Source organism: Hemitrygon akajei, chromosome 6 (assembly GCF_048418815.1).
Source record: "Hemitrygon akajei chromosome 6, sHemAka1.3, whole genome shotgun sequence".
NCBI lineage: Eukaryota > Metazoa > Chordata > Chondrichthyes > Myliobatiformes > Dasyatidae > Hemitrygon > Hemitrygon akajei.
This window is the reverse complement of record NC_133129.1, coordinates 92,604,472-92,621,403: the sequence shown is the minus strand read 5'-3', so window position 1 is coordinate 92,621,403 and position 16,932 is coordinate 92,604,472. Positions and strand designations below refer to the sequence as shown.

The 16,932-nt window shown below is 43.9% G+C and overlaps 1 protein-coding gene across 4 annotated transcripts; it reads right to left on the bottom strand.

The window, feature by feature from the left end:
- Positions 1 to 5,145: 5,145 nt before the first annotated feature.
- pop7 (POP7 homolog, ribonuclease P/MRP subunit) lies at positions 5,146 to 13,001 on the bottom strand. Of its 4 annotated transcripts, none has more exons than XM_073048866.1 (3): positions 12,770 to 13,001; positions 12,393 to 12,519; positions 5,146 to 8,811 (listed from the first exon to the last, which is right to left on the bottom strand). In XM_073048866.1, the coding sequence occupies exon 3, from the start codon at positions 8,804 to 8,806 to the stop codon at positions 8,354 to 8,356; it is 453 nt and encodes a 150-aa protein (XP_072904967.1). In that variant the 5' UTR covers positions 8,807 to 8,811; positions 12,393 to 12,519; positions 12,770 to 13,001; the 3' UTR covers positions 5,146 to 8,353. The 4 variants fall into 4 exon arrangements, with proteins under 4 accessions (XP_072904967.1, XP_072904968.1, XP_072904969.1 ...); XM_073048867.1 differs by having other exon boundaries at positions 5,146 to 8,808; XM_073048868.1 differs by lacking the exon at positions 12,393 to 12,519.
- Positions 13,002 to 16,932: the final 3,931 nt, after the last annotated feature.

The window sequence follows — 16,932 nt, the reverse complement described above, 5'->3', positions numbered from 1 at the left end:
TGATGCCGTATTAAACTAATCCTTTCTGCCTGCACATGAGCCTTATGGGGCAGCACAATAGCATAGTGGTTAGCACACCACTTTGCAGTACCAGTAGCCCGGGTTCATTTCCCACCATTGTTTTTAAGGAAATTGTATGTTCTTCCAGTGACCTCCAGGTGCTCTGGTTTCCTCCAATAGTCCAAAGACATGGTGGTTGGTAGGTTAATTAGTCATTGTAAATTGTCCCGTGGTTAGGCTAGGATTAAATCAGGTTGCCAGGCAGTGCAGCTCGAAGGGCCAGAAGAGCCTATTCCATGCTATAATTCAATAAATAATTAATTTAATTCTTTGTATAAAGCCTCTTCAACACTGCTATCATAAGAGGGGTGATTGATAAGTCGTGGCCTAAGGTAGAAGGAGTCAATTTTAGAAAAGCTAGCACATTTATTTTTCAACACAGTCCCCTCCTACATTTACACACTTAATCCAGCGGTCGTGGAGCATACGGATCTTGGACCTCCAGAAAGTGTCCACAGCAGGGGTGATTGATAAGTTTGTGACCTAAGGTATAAGGAGATGAGTTATACAGCTCTGGTTACATGCACGTGCAGTTCAACTCTTTGATTATGCAGAAAGTTTGAAGTTAATAACTCATCGGGTGATTGATAGGTTCAGGGCCTAAGGTAGAAGGAAATGCGTAATCACTCAAAGAGTTGACCTGCGTATGCATGTAACGAGAGCTGTATAACTCATATCTGCTTTTGTCAGCCCTTAATATTATCAGTTAAGCCATACTCGTGTAGGAAGAGAGGGACAGGGCTTAGTGCAGGGGGTGTGTGGAGCTCAGGTTAGGGACCCCTCTCTTGAGAGGGTCCTGTTGTCGAGAGATTGGTTCTGGAGAATGATGAGAGAACAAAGTTTATGCAAACTCTCCTCAAAGAAAATGCCCTCTAATTGAGACATCTTACAAAAATCTTTTCAACACTCCATTTTCTGCTCTAAAAAGAATGTTCTTGTATATTCTGAGGCTGTGCCGTCTGGTCCTAGACTCCCCCACTATAGAAAAAGTCCTCTTCACGTCCATTCTATCTAGGTCTTTCAATATTTGATACTTTCAATGAGATTCCCCATCATTCTAAACTCCAGCGAGTACGGGCTTAAAGCCATCAAATGCTCCTTGTACATTAACCTTTTTCTGGGATAATTCTTGTGAACCTCCTCTGGACCTTCCCCAATACCAGCACAACCTATCTTAGATAAGGGGCCCGAAACTGCTCCAAGTGAGGTCTCTCCAAAGCCTCAAAACTCCATCTTGCTTTTATATTCTATTTCTCTTGAAATGAATGCTAACAGGTTATTGGCATTTTACTGTAATTAACTTGGATGAAGGCACCAAAGATAATGATGCTGCACCTTCTGATCAGTACTGGAAAAAGACTTTGTGAAGAGGATGTTGAGGCAATTTCGAAATGTAGATGGTTCAAGAGATGAGGAATGACTTGGCAAGAGGTGTAGAGTAGAGGAATTGCAAAATTGTCCATTTGATATAGACAGTCATCTAATGTGGAAAAATTTCAGAACTGTGAGATGCAGAGGAGTGTGTGTGTCCTAGATGTTTGGTATGTATGTGAAGTAAATAATCGTTAAAGTTTATGGCCAGAGGGATTAAATGCAAGTGCAAGGAGATTGTCCTTCATCTTGTAGGACATTAGTAAAACAACACCAGGTATACTAATGAGTCTTCTCATTCACGGATGTTAATGTTTTCCACAATGGGGTTATTTTAATTAGCCTGCATCAGACCAAGCACCATTTTGCAGCATTTGTGACTGCGTTCAAGCTGGCAGACCAGACTGAGTATGTCTCTTAGCACATTAAACACAGTCACGGGACATAGTTGGGATGCTTGTGTACTCAGGATCCCTAACCCCACAAACTTTTAGGTCATCTGTGTGAATTACTTTGTCCTAGCAAAGGTGTCTGAAAAATCGTAAGTGTCTCCCACTGGAGATATGTAATTCAAAGGAAGCAGTTTCAACCCAAACTATTGAATCCCTTGCTGCTTTTAATCTTAAGCGTATAAAAATGTGATGTACTGTTCAAGAAACTCTATCAAGAGGGTCTCCAGGAGAATGCCTACTTGTCATAGTCAAAGAATCAGAGCACTTCAACACAGAAACCAGGCCCGTTGGCTCATCTAGTCCATGCCAAACTATTATTCTGTCTAATTCCTTCAGCCTGCACCTGGACCATAACCCTCCAATCTTAAGTTGCAATCGAACCTGCATCCTTCACTTCTGCTGACAGTTCATTCCACTCTCTCACTGCCCTATGAGTGAAGATGTTCCTTAAATATTTCATCTTTCACTCTTAACCATGACTTCTACTTCCAGTCTCGCCCAACCTCAGTGGAAAAAACCCTGTTTACATTCACCCTACCTATGCCCTTCATAATTCAACCTTGCCCTATAACTCAGGCTCTCAAGTATCAGCAACATCCTTATTGTCTGTTTTTCTTTCAATCATAGTCATATCTTTCTTGTAGATAGGTGACAAGAACGTCACACAGTAACTCAATTTGGTCTCACCTTACACTATTTCAACATGTATCCCAATTCTTGTACTCAGTACTTTGATTTATGAATGCCAATATTCCAAAAGTGCTCTTATCGACCTGTGATGCCACTTTCAAGGAATTATTGGTATGTATACCTAGATTCCTCTGTTCTACTGCATTCCTCAGTGCCCTATTTCTCTGCAGAAATCCTATCTGCTTTGATCTTTACAAGTGCAACAAACACATCATTAAATTCCTTCTGCCAATTTTCAGCCCATTTTTCCAGCTAGTCCAGATCTTGCTGTTAGCTTTGATAGCCTTTCTACCTGTCCACTCTTCCCCAATCTTGCACCATCCTTAAATTTGCTGATCCAGATCATTAGTATAGATGACAAACAACAATGGACCCAGCACCAGTCCCTGGGGCATGCCACTAGTCACAGGACCAACCATCTCAGTAACGTAGTGGTTAGCATGATACTATTGCAGCTCAAGTCATCAGACTTCAATTCCAATGTCTGTAAGGTGTCTGTATGTCTTCCACATGGAATGCATGTGTTTTCTCCACGTGCTCTGGTTTCTTCCCACAATCCAGACTTACTGGTTAGTAGTTTAATTGGTCATTGTAAATTGTGTCCCGTGATTATGCTTGGATTAAATCAGCAGTTGGATGGTGCAGCACAAAGGGCTGGAAAGGCCTATTCTCTGCTGTATTCAACCACTCTGCCTTCTCCAGTAAAGCTAATGTAGAATCTGATTTACTACCTCATCCTGAAAGGCAAGTGACTGAACCTTCTTGACCAATCTCCTATGTGGGACCTTGTCAAAGGTCTTCCTTAAAAAGCATGTTGTCGACATGGGCTTATCAACCTTCCAGGTATCCTCCTCAAAAAAACAGTTGGTTAGACACAAAACCATGTTGACTATCCAAATACTTAGATATCTCATGTATATAAGATATAGGAGCAGCAGTAGGCCATTCAGCCCATCAAGTCCACTCTGCCATTCAATCATGGGCTGATCCAATTCTTCCAGTCATCCCCACTCCCCTCCCTATTCCATACCCTTGATGCTATGGCTAATCAAGAACCTATCTATCTCTGCCTTAAATACACCCAATGAATTGGCCTCCACAGTTGCTCACGGCAACAAATTCCACAGATTTACCACCCTCTGACTAAAGTAATTTTTCCACATCTCTGTTCTAAATGGACGTCCTTCAATCCTGCAGTCGTGCCATCTTGTCCTAGACTACCCCTACCATGGGAAATAACTTTGCCACATCTAATCTGTTTAGGCCTTTTAACATTCAGAATGCTTCTATGAGATCCTCCCTCATTCTCCTGAACCCTAGGGAATACATACAGCCCAACAGCTGCAAGACATTCCTCATATGGTAACCCTTTCATTCCTGGAATCATCTCTGAACCCTCCTCAATGTCAGTATATCCTTTCTAAAACAAGGAGCCCAAAACTGCACACAATACTCTGTGTGGTCTCAAGTGTATACTCCAAGAGGGGTACATGGGGCGGCATGGTAGGGTAATGGTTAACAAAGTTTTACAGTTCCAGTGACCCATGTAGTATTCCCACACCTGTCTGTAAGGAGTTTCTACGTTCTCCCCGTGACCGCGTGGGTTCCTCCCACAGTCCAAAAACCTACCGGTTGGTAAGTTAATTGGTTATTAAATTGTCGCATGATTAGGCTAGGGTTAAATTGGGGGATTGCTAGGCAGCGTGGCTCAAAGGGCCAGAGGGGCCTGTTCCACACTGTATCTCAATACATTTTTTTAAAAAAACAAACAAAATACTAGAGCAATTCGGCATCTATGGAAAAGGAATAACTAGACAATGTTTCGAGCTAAGATCCTTCATCATGAAAAGGAAGGGTGACGAAGCTGTTCTCACTGTATTGTATACTTATGACCAAGTACAGCTACAATGTCATTTGCAAGTTTGTTCATGGCACCACTACTGGCTGAATCAAAGGTGGAGACAGAGGGAGATTGAAAACCTGGATGAGTTGTAGCATAACAGCGACCTCTCACTGAACATGAGCAGAAGAGTTAATTATTGACTATAGGAGGAAGAAATTGGGGGTTCATGGAGAGGCTCAGTAACTTTAAATGCTGGGGAATATATATGCCACTTCAAAGACAGAAAGCCCCTACTTTTTTTTGAAGTTTGCAAAGATTTGCATGTTATTTAAAACTCTGACAAACTTGTATCAATGCAGCAGTGGAGAGTATCCTGATTGGTTGCATCACACTAGCCTGGCATGGAAACACTAGTGCCTAAGAGTGAAAAATCCTACAGAAAGTGGCAGTTACAGCCCTCCGCAGCACTGAGCACGTATACAAAGAGGACACTTACAAGAAAGCAGCCTCCATTTGCAAGGACTCCCACAATCTAGACCATGCTCTCTTCTTGCTGCCATCATCAGGAAGTTGGGGCAGAAGCCTTGAGTCCCACCCTACCAGGTTCAGGGATAGTTCAATCATCAGGCTCCTGAACCAGCATGGACATCTTCACTCACCACAACACCAAATGGATTATTGAACACAACCTAGACTCTCTTTCAAGGACTCCACAACTCATGTTCTCAGTTTTATTTAACTACTCATTTATTTATTCTTTCTTCTGTATTTGCACAATTTGTCTTTGTGTAGTTTTCATTGATTCTATTGTACTTTGTTCTGTTGATGCCCACAAAAAAATTAATCTCAGGGTAGTATTTGGTCACACACACACACACACTTTGATAATAAATTTACTTTGCATAAGTTGGGGCGGGGGGAGATGATGTGTAGACTGGAATAATTTACATAGTCTCACACCAGGAGAATGAAGCCTGTAGTTTAATCAGCTACAATGATTAAAAAGTTATACTACATAGAACAATATAGCACACAAATTACTCTATTTCATAGCATCTCTTGCAATATTTATTTTAGAGCACTGCTGCAAATACATGGCTCCTCCATACTGAGAGTCAAGTGCACCAAGTTCCTGGGAGTCCACATCACGAACAAGGCACAGTAACCTCCTATTCCTGAAGAGATTGAGGAAAGTGTGGCTTCCAACAACCCCCCCCCCCCCCCAAACCATCTTAACATTATTTTACAGGAGCACCATTGAAAGCATCCTGACAAGTTGCTTCTCCATCTGGTATGGGAGCAGCTGAGTATCGGACCATTGGTCCCTACATAGGGCTGTAAGAACAGTTGAGAGGATCATTGGGGTCTCCCTACCATCCATCAGGGACATTTATCAAGAGTGCTGCATACACAGGGCCCTTAGTATTATTAAGGATCTCACCCACCCATCCATCATCCTCTTTGACTTTCTACCATCAGGCAGAAGCCTCTGATGCATTAAAACAAGAACGGTCAGGATAAGAAACAGTTTCTTCTCTCAGGCCATTAGGCTTCTTAACTTCCTACCACATCCCATTCAAAGTGTCACTGGTTAATCTGTTCTGTACCTTACAATATTTAATTTATGCACTTCAGTTTGTTATTTATGTGATTCACATGTAGATTTCACCCTTACTTTCATTAGTTATTGTATGTACAACAGTGCCTTATCCCTGGATCAGCAAAACTTCATCTCGTTTGACAGTGTGCATGTATATAGCTAAATGACAATAAAGTTGACTTGACTTGAACCTCTCAAAATATCTTGAAGTGTTTAACAGACAAGCAGTACATTTGAAAATGTAAGGTGTGGAATGGTGCGCATGAAGATCCAGCAAACAGTAAGATAAATTACTAGATCTGGTTTATTGGCATTGATTCCTTAGCTGTGGGAAGAGTGGGCAACCTCATCAGCATGCAGCACTCCTGTAGTGATGCAAGTCTCCCACTTCTTTGGGAGGGCCAGCAGCTGAGCCAATTGTATACAAAGAGCACAGTTAAACCTGACCTAAGAGGAGGTGGTGCCTGAAGCTCAAAGGATAGTGACAGCACCAACCACTGGACAAATAAATTAATAGAACAGCTGTAGATGAATAACAAGGCAAAAAATAATGTCCTTGGCACGAACACAAAGTCTCTACTTCCCTTAGGAAGATTTCTCAGTAGAGCCATGCCTGCATTTAACAGTTAAATCTACAGCAAGGAGAATCTGATACTTGAGTCAGGGAGAGATTTAATTGAGAAACTGCAAGTTAGTACAAAGAATCTAAAGCTCGAAGAGAAGAAAATTTTGGGGGCTGAAGTCTGTTTGAGTCATGGAGTCAAATGAATGGAAAAGGCCCTTTGGCCCACCAAATCTATGTTGACCACCAATTTACATTAATCCAGCAGATCTCCCCATTGTCTCCAAGTGCCCACCTGGACACAAGCAGTGATTCACAGTGTCCAATCAGCCTACTGACTGGTTAAAATTCCACAGAGGCTAAACTAGAAGAGCCAGGAGTGAGATCTGGTACCATGATGGGGGAGATTATAAACTACTTCTGTCAAGGGCAAACAATGAGCAGAGTAACACCCACAAAATGATGGAGGAACTGAGCAGGTCAAGCAGCATCTGTGGATAGGAATAAACAATCGATGTTTCAGGCCAAGGCCCTTCGTTAGAACTTGATGACATCAGGAAATGGATGATTTGAAACCTAAGACTAGAAATATTTGTTAACCAAGGACACAAGGGAAGAGTACACAGGCAAGTGGAAAGAAATCATAGAGGCAGTGAAGAGAATATAGGCACAGGCTCAAGGGGTTAAGGAGTTTATCGGTCAAGTTTACTTGTTGCATTGTCCCAAATAAATCAAAATATTACCGTTACCCATCTCACTCGTGGTAAACAACAGTACATTGTACTTTCAAAACAGAAAATAATCTGAAGGAAAAGGATCTGGGCAAGTGGAAAGAGGTGATAGAAGCAATGAGGACAATATACACTTAGTGGCCACTATTAGATACACCTGCTCATTAATGCAAATATCTAATCAGCCAATCACTAGACAGCAACTCAATGCATAAAAGCATGCAGACTTGGTCAAGAGGTTCAGTTGTTGTTCAGACCAAACATCAGAATGGTGAAAGAAATGTGATCAAAGTGACTTTGATTGTTGATGCCAGGCAGGGTGGATTAAGTATCTCAAAAACTGACTTCCTGGGATTTTCTCACACAAGGAGCAGGAGTTCACAACCTGACCCCCTCAGTTACTGACAGGGGTCCAGGCATTAAAAAAAAGTCGCTCTAGCGTTTACAGAGAATGGGGTGAAAAAATATCTCTAGTAAGCAATTCTGTGGGTGAAATCACCTTGTTAATGAGAGGTCAGAGGAGAATGGCCAGACTAGTTCAAGCTGACAGGAAGGCAACAGTAACTCAAATAACCGCATGTTACAACAGTGGTGTGCAGAAGAACATCTCCGAACGCACGACACGTCAAGCCTTGAAGAGGATGGGCTACAGCAGCAGAAGACTACATCGGTTTGCACTCCTGTACCTAGTAAAGTGGCCACCGACTGTAATTTGAAGGAAAAGTACCCAGCCAAGTGGAAAGAGGCCACAGAGAAGCAACAAAGACAATATATGCATAGGCTTAACGGGTTAAGTACCTTCTCCTATTTCAATGTCTTAAATGATTTAAAATGCAAATCACTTCTACCCATTTCAGTCATGGTTTAAAATAAAACACACTGTACTTACAGAAAATAATTTGAAGCAAAACACCACACAAAAAAAAAAGTCAGTCTGGTCACATCTAGTGCACACTGAGCTGGTCCTGAATGAATTCATAGGGAGGTTCAGATTGGGGTGTGGTGTGGGTGAGTGGAAAGAACAATTTTCCATGTCCCTCAGTTTCAGGGGTTAATCGCTTCAGCTTTCTCACCCTTGGGGAGCACCAGGAAGACCCGAATGTGGATGGCAGAGTTATTCCTGGTGCGAGTCACTGCTTCACCCTCGTCCAGCTCAGGCTCCAAGTCGTCGACTAGCTCAACGGTGGAGGTGTTGGCCGCAATCTGCAGCGCGCCAAAGCTGGCCGCCTGCAGCTGCAGGGCGATGTTGATGGCACGGTTGATGGCCAGCCCCAGGCCGTGGATGCAGATCTCGCTGAAGCCGCCACTCTCCAGCATCTTCTGGCAGCGCGCCAACTGCGCCTTGAAGTCCGTCTTCATGTTGATGTAGACGTCGTTCTTGCGCCTGGGCAACTTGTGGGGAAGGCGCTTACGGAGCGTGTACTCCACCGGGTCCATATCCACAGCGCTATCTGATACTGGCCCCAGGTGTGGAGTCCCGGTGGCTCGGTCCGCCATGACTGCTGGAAGGAGACAGGCTTAGTGAGTTGGACACAAACAACCCATTTCCTGAAATATTTCTATATAAATGTACCAGGAGCTGGTAGAACAGTGCCAGAGACAGGGGTGGAGGGCACGATGCGAGCCTATAGAGGTGGGGTATAGGGATTTTGCTGGCTACTCATGCTGCAGAACCTACTCTCTCCTTGGATTTACAGGGGCTGCAAAGAAAAGAGCCATCAGGACCGTCGGGCTGCAGAGCGAGCTTCCAGATGGCTATCGATCTAGAGGTATGATCTGTGGACCAATGCTGCTGGGACACAAGCCAGGGCCTGATCAATCCTGACTGAGTCACATGGGCAGGGGAGTCTGATGTTGAAAAACCCCACGATACTGAAACACTCAAACACTAATCCCTCCTACCTACAAAATACCCATATTTCTCCATCTTCCTCACATCTATGTGCCTATCCAAACGTCTCTTAAAAACCTCAAATGTATTTGCCTCTACCACCCTACCAAGCAGCGTATTCCAGACATCCATCACTTTCTGACCAGCAGCATTGGGTCATAGATCATACTTCTAGATCCTTAGCTATCTGGAAGTTTGCTCAGCAGCCTTAGTAAAAAAAAACTTACCCCTCAATCCCCTTTGAACCTATCCACTTCTCACCTTTAATGCATACCCTCTGGTAATCAGAATTTCAACCCTGGGAAACAGATACTCTCTGTCCACTTTATCTAGGCCTCTCAAAATCTTATAAACCTCTATCAGCTCTCCCCTCAGCCTCTGCTGAGGGGTAAACCCAAGTTTATCCAGCCTCTCATGATATCACATGCCCTCTAAATCAGGCAGCATCTTGGTATAAACCTCTTCTGCACCCTCTCAAAAGCCTCAGCATCCTTCCTATAGTGGGGAGACCAGAACTGCATATAATTCTCCAGATGTGGCCAAGCCAGAGTTATATTGAGCTGCAACATAACCTCTTGACTTTTGAACTCAAAAAATCCCAACATCATAACAATTAAAATTAAATCTTTATAAGACAGGCAAGTCAGTGGAGCAACTCTAGCCTCAATCCATCAAAGACATACAACACAACAACTGGCTGCCCAGCCCACAGAATCCATGCCAAAGATTAACCCAGAATAAACTAACATGCCTACAGCCTGTCTAGGTCCAAACACATTGACACCACAGCCAAGAAAGTTCATTTCCTCAGGATAGAGAAAGTCAGCACGTGACCTTTGAATGGCATCAATTTTTACTGATGCATCTTATCTGGACGCATCACGGCCACCTGCAGAGAGTTGTGGACACAGTTCAGCACATCATGGAAAACAGTCTCCCCTCCATGGACTCTGTCTACACCTGTTAGTGCCTCAGTAAAGCAGCCAGTATAAGCACCCCATCCACCCTGGATGTTCTCTCTTCTATCCCCTCCCCATCAGGCAGAAGATACAAAAGCCTGAGAGCGCCACCAGGCTCAAGGAGGCCGTGTTACAAGATTACTGAATGATCTCCTAGTACAGTGAAAGGGAGTCTTGACATCACACTCTGGTGCACCTTGTTATGATCATGCATGTTACTGTCTAGCTTCACTACATTTTCTTTGTAGCTGGTACACTTTGCCTGTTCTGTTAGTCTCTACCTTCTTCTACCTCAACCCATTATGTAACCATCTGAATTAACAAAACCATAAGATATAGGAGAACTAGGCCATTTGGTGCACCGAATCTGCTCTGCCATTTCATCATGATTGTTCCATTTCCCTCTCAGCCCCAGTCTCCTGCCTTCTCCCCATATCCCTTCTTGCTCTGACCAATCAAGAATTTATCGACCTCTGTCTCAAATGCACACTATACCTGGGCTCCACAGCCGCCTGCAGCAACAAATTCCACATATTCACCACTCTCTGGCTAAGAGAATTCCTCATCATCTCCATTCTAAATGGACACCCATCTTTTCTGGCCTTTATAAATCAGAGCATTGAGTATAGGAGTTGGGATGTAATGTTAAAATTGTACAAGGCATTGGTGAGGCCGAATTTGGAGTATTGTGTACAGTTCTGGTCACCAAATTATAGGAAAGGTGTCAACAAAATAGAGAGAGTACAGAGAAGATTTACTAGAATGTTACCTGGGTTTCAGCACCTAAGTTACAGAGAAAGGTTGAACAAGTTAGGTCTTTATTTTTTGGAGCATAGAAGGTCGAGGGGGGACTTGATAGAGGTATTTAAAATTATGAGGGGGATAGATAGAGTTGACATAGGCTTTTTCCATTGAGTAGGGGAGATTCAAACAAGAGGACATGAGATGAGAGTTAAGGGGCAAAAGTTTAGGGGTAACACGAGGGGGAACTTTTTTACTCAGAGAGTGGTAGCTGTGTGGAACGAGCTTCCAGTAGAAGTGGTAGAGGCAGGTTCGATTTTGTCATTTAAAAAAAATTGGATAGGTACATGGACAGGAAAGGAATGGAGGGTTATGGGCTGAGTGCAGGTCGGTGGGACGAGGTGAGAGTAAGCGTTCAGCACGGACTAGAAGGGCCGAGATGACCTGTTTCCATGCTGTAATTGTTATATAGTTATATGGTTATTCTGAGGCTGTGGCCTCTCGTCTTAGACTCCCCCACCATAGGAAACATCCTTTCCACATCCACTCTATCAAGGCTTTCAACATTTGATAGGTTTCAATGAGGTTATCCCTCATTTTTCTGAATTCCACTCAGTACACACCCAGAACCATCAAACACTTCTCACGTAAAAAGCTCTCCAATCAAGCGTATCCCTTCTTAGATAAGGGGCCCAAAACTGCTCACAATACTCCAAGTGAGGCCTCACCAGTGCCTTATAAAGCCTCAATGTTACATCCTTGCTTTTATATTCTAGTCCTCTCAAAATGAATGCCAACATCGCATTTGCCTTCCTCACGACGAACTCAACCTGCAAATGAACCTTTAGGGAATCCTGCATGGGGACTCCCAAGTCCCTTTGCACCTCAGATTTTTGCACTTCCTCTCCATTTAGAAAATAGTTTACAACTTCATTCCTTCTATGAAAGTGCATGAACATACACTTCTCAACTCTGTATTCCACATGCCACTTCTTTGCCCATTTCCCTAATCTAAGTCCTTCTGTAGTCTCACTGCTTCCTCAGCACTACCTACCCCTCCACTTATCTTTGCAAGACAAACTTTTCACTGTATCTCAGTATATGAACATAATAAGCTAAAATTCTAAACATTTGCAAGGAAGTCTCTATCCTCAGTGAATATCTTCACTGCCACTCTCTTTGTCACACTACCAAAGAATCCCTTTTCTCCCCTTCCCCACAACAAGCATCCAACGTTTCCCATTTCTGGACATAGAAGCAGAATTAGGCCATTCAGCCCATCAAGTCTGCTCCACTACTCTGTCATGGATATTCCCAGATCCCACTCAACCTCATACATCTGCCTTCTCACCTTATGATTTGATACCCTGGCCCATCAGGAAACTATCAACTTCTGTTTTAAATACACCCCTAGATTTGGCCTCCATCACAGTCAGCGGCAGAGCATTCCACCGATTCCCTACTCCCTGGCTATAAAAAAAGTCCTCCTTACCTCTGTTCTACAAGGTCGCCCCTCAATTTCGAGACAGTGCCCTCTATTATCAATGGTTCGGTTTAATATCAGAGAATGTATCCAGTATATAACCTGAAATTCTTACTCTTCACAGGCATCCACGAAACTGAAGGGGGCACAAAAACAACGAATGAATGACAGAAAACGCTAAAACCCCAAAGCCCCCACCCCTCCCAGGGACAAGCAGCAGCAAAAACATCAACTCTCCTCCCACTTGCCCCAGTAAATGCATCAGTCTGAAAATATCAACATTATCAACCCAGTTCCTCCCTGCACAGACACCACCGGCTCTGCTGAGTAGAAACAGCATTTGTCTCAGATTTTCAGCATCTTCGGGATTTTACTTTTCTTCCCACCTGATCACGTGACCTGGCAGCCGGCACTCCGCCGGTTGGTCTCCCGGTGAATTGGTGCCTTCAACTAACGAACAGCCAATGCCCACCGGAGACCAGTGATGCCTTCTGTAGACGATCGCAGCCGGATAACAGTCGACAGTGTACACAGTTTGGTCCGCGGAGTTGCCGGCCGGCCAGGCCCGCACTACCAACCGGGACTGCTCTCCTCCCCGCCGGCCCGTACAGCGCAGGCGTAGTGCGCCCTTAACAAGATGGCGGCAAGAAAAAGTCAGCCAATCAATTGCTGCGCGCCACACAAGACAAGGAGCACTGCAGCTCGACAAGAGAGCACAAACAGCACCAACTGAATCTCTTGCCTCCACTACAGACCGGATGCTTGCAAATTGCTTTTCAGACTCTTTATGTGGAAAAAGATGCCTCGTTTCTCAGCTCCCAGCTCCTCACATTATAGAAACATAGAAAACCTACAGCACAATACAGGCCCTTCGGCCCTCAAAGTTGTGCCGAACACATCCCTACCTTAGAAATTACTGGGCTTACCCATAGCCCTCTATTTTTCTAAGCTCCATGTACCTATCCAAAAGTCTCTTAAAAGACCCTATCTTATCCGCCTCCACCACCGTTGCTGGCAGCCCATTCCACGCACTCACCGCTCTCTGAGTAAAAAACTTACCTCTGACATCTCCTCTGTACCTATCCCCCAGCACCTTAAACCTGGGTCCTCTTCTGGCAACCATTTCAGCCCTGGGAAAAAGCCTCTGACTTTTACATGATCAAGTTATTCAAAGAAATAATACCATATAGTGAAAATAAATATGCAAAAACAAGACCTTTTCAAAAACAAAAAAACACAATAGGTCACAAGTCCAAGGTAGTATAACGTTTGAAGTAGATTTATTATCAAAGTACATGTATGTCAGCACATACAACCTTGAGATTCGTTTTCTTGCGGCATACTCAGCAAACCTATAGAATTATAACCATAACAGAATCAATTAAATACCGCACAAAATTCAGGTTTAACTGGAGTGCAGAAGACAACAAACTCTGCAAATATAAAGAGTTTGAGCCGTCATTTCATCATGACTGATCTACTTCCTTCTTGTTTTCTCCACATAACCTTTCACATTCTGACTAATCAACCTCTGTGCCTTAAGTACGCCCAATGGCTTGGCCTCGGCAAGGCATTTGATAAGGATCCCCATGCAAGGCTCCCTCAGAAAGTAAGGAGGCATGGAATCCAAGGAGACTTTGCTTTGTGGATCCAGAATTGGCTTGCCAAAGGGTGGTTGTAAATGGTTCATATTCTATATGGAGGTCGATGACCAGTGGTGTTCCGCAGGGATCTGTTCTAGGACCCCTTCTCTTTGTGATTTTTATAAACGACCCTGGATGAAGAAATGGAAGGGTAGGTTAGTAAGTTTGCTGATGACACAAAGGTTGGGGGTGTTGTGGATAGTCTGGAGGAGTGTCAGAGGTTACAGCGGCACATCAATAGGATGCAAAACTGGGTAGTGGCAGATGGACTTCAATCCAGATAAGTGTGAAGTGGTTCATTTTGGTAGGTCCAATCTGTAGACAGAATATAATATTAATGGTAAGACTCTTGGAAGTGTGGAAGATCTGAGAGATCTTGAGGTCTGTGTCCATAGGACACTCTGCTGCTGCCCAGGTGGACAGTGTTGTTAAGAAGGCTTATGGTATGTTGGCCTTCATCAACCGCGGGATTGAGTTCAAGAGCCGTGAGGTCATGTTACAGCTGTATAAGACCCCACTTGGAGTACCGTGTTCAGTTCTGGTCACCTCACTACAGTCGTCCCTCGGTATCCACAGGGGATTGGTTCCAGGACCCCCCGCAGATACCAAAATCCGCGGATGCTCAAGTCCCTTATATAAAATGGCGTAGTATTTGTATATAACCTACGCACATCCTCCCGTACACTTTAAATCATCTCTAGACTACTTATAACACCTAATACAATGTAAATGCTATGTAAAATAGTTGTTATACTGTATTGTTCAGGGAATAACTACAAGAAAAAAAGTGTGTACATGTTCAGTACAGATGCAACCATCGTAGCTCTTCTGGGAATGACTGATGAGTCGATGCCGATTCTCCCATGATCTTTAAGTTCTTTTGGCTGTAGCGCTTTACATAGCTAGCCAGCCATCCCTTACTAGCCTTAAACTCCTTCCTCTTGCTCACAACACAAGTAGCGAATGAACAAGACGCGAGGCGAACTATGCTCAAACAACGAGTGCTGGAGAGAGACTGTGAACTGGCTGGAGGCTACAGCAGGGTATGCCTACACATCACTTCATTCACGTGGATTCAGCGTAGTGCTCAGCGCACGGCAAATTCAAGTTTTGCTTTTTGGAACTTTCTGGAATTTTTTTTCAAATACGTTCGATCCGCGGTTAGCTGAATCTGCAGATGTGGAACCTGCAGATATGGAGGGCTGACTGTACAGGAAGAATATGGACACTATAGAGAGAGTGCAGAGGAGATATACAAGGATGTTGCCTGGATTGAGGAGCATGAGTGAACTCAGCCTTTTCTCCTTGGAGTGACGGAGGATGAGCGGTGACCTGATAGAGGTGTATAAGATGAAGAGAGGCATTGAACGTGTGGATAGCCAGAGGCTTTTTCCCAGGGCTGAAGTGGCTAACACAAGGGGGCATAGTTTTAAGGTGCTTGGAAATAGGAACCAAGGGGATGTCAGTTTTCCACACAGAGAGTGGTGGGTACGTGGAATGCACTACCAGTGAAGGTGGTAGAGGTGGATACATTAGGGTCTTTTGAGAGCCTCTTAGATAGGTACATGGAGCTTAAAAAAGCAGAAGGCTGTGCTAGGGAAATTCTAGGCAGTTTCTAGAGTAGCTTACATGGTCGACACAACATTGTGGGCCGAAGGGCCTGTAATGTGCTGCAGGTTTCTATGTTCTATGTTGTTCCACAGCTGCCTGTCGCAATGAATTCCACAGATTCATCACCGTCTGGCTAAAGGAACTCATCCTCATCTCTGTCTAAATGGGCATCCCTCTATTGTCAGGCTGTGACTTCTGGTCCTAGACTAGAGGAAAGAATCTCTCCACATCCAGTCTGTCTATCGCTCTTCATACGATAACCCTTTCATTCCTAGAATCATTTTTTGTGAACCTCCTCTGAACCCTCTCCAATGTCAGCACATCCTCTCTTAAATGAGGGGCCCACAACTGCTCACAGTACTCCATGTGAGACCTCACCAGTGCTTTAGAAAGCCTCAGATTCAATGAGGGGTACACTCCCTGTTTTATTTGTCATCTCCAAGTTGCTGCTGTTGGGTTGGCCAGAGAATGGGATAACATTTATTCACCACAGAAAGTGGTGCTACTCTACCAAGAGCACTGTAGTAAGGCTTGTACTGAATACATCGATCACAAAGATCCTTCGGTGTCAAAGGATTAGAGAGGTTAGTATAACATATAACCATATAACAATTACAGCATGGAAACAGGCCATCTCGGCCCTTCTAGTCCGTGCCGACTGCTTACTCTCACCTAGTCCCACCTACCTGCACTCAGCCCATAACCCTCCATTCCTTTCCTGTCCATATACCTATCCAATTTTTTTTAAATGACAATATCGAACCTGCCTCTACCACTGCTGCTGGAAGCTCGTTCCACACAGCTACCACTCTCTGAGAAAAGAAGTTCCCCCTTGTGTTACCCCTAAACTTTTGCCCCTTAACTCTCAACTCATGTCCTCTTGTTTGAATCTCCCCTACTCTCAATGGAAAAAGCCTATCCATGTCAATTCTATCTATCTCCCTCATAATTTTAAATACCTCTATCAAGTCCCCCCTCAACCTTCTACGCTCCAAGGAATAAAGACCTAACTTGTTCAACCTTTCTTTGTAACTTGGGTGCTGAAACCCAGGTAACATTTTAGTAAATCTTCTCTGTACTCTCTCTATTTTGTTGACATCTTTCCTATAATTTGGTGACCAGAACTGTACACAATACTCCAAATTTGGCCTCACCAATGCCTTGTACAATTTTAACATTACATCCCAACTCCTATACTCAATGCTCTGATTGATAAAGGCAAGCATACCAAAAGCTTTCTTCACCACCCTACCCACATGAGATTCCACCTTCAGGGAACTATGCACCATTATTCC

Excerpts from the sequence above, each read along its gene's own strand:
- pop7 (XM_073048866.1), bottom strand. The coding sequence starts at position 8,806 with ATGGCGGACCGAGCCACCGGGACTCCACACCTGGGGCCAGTATCAGAT.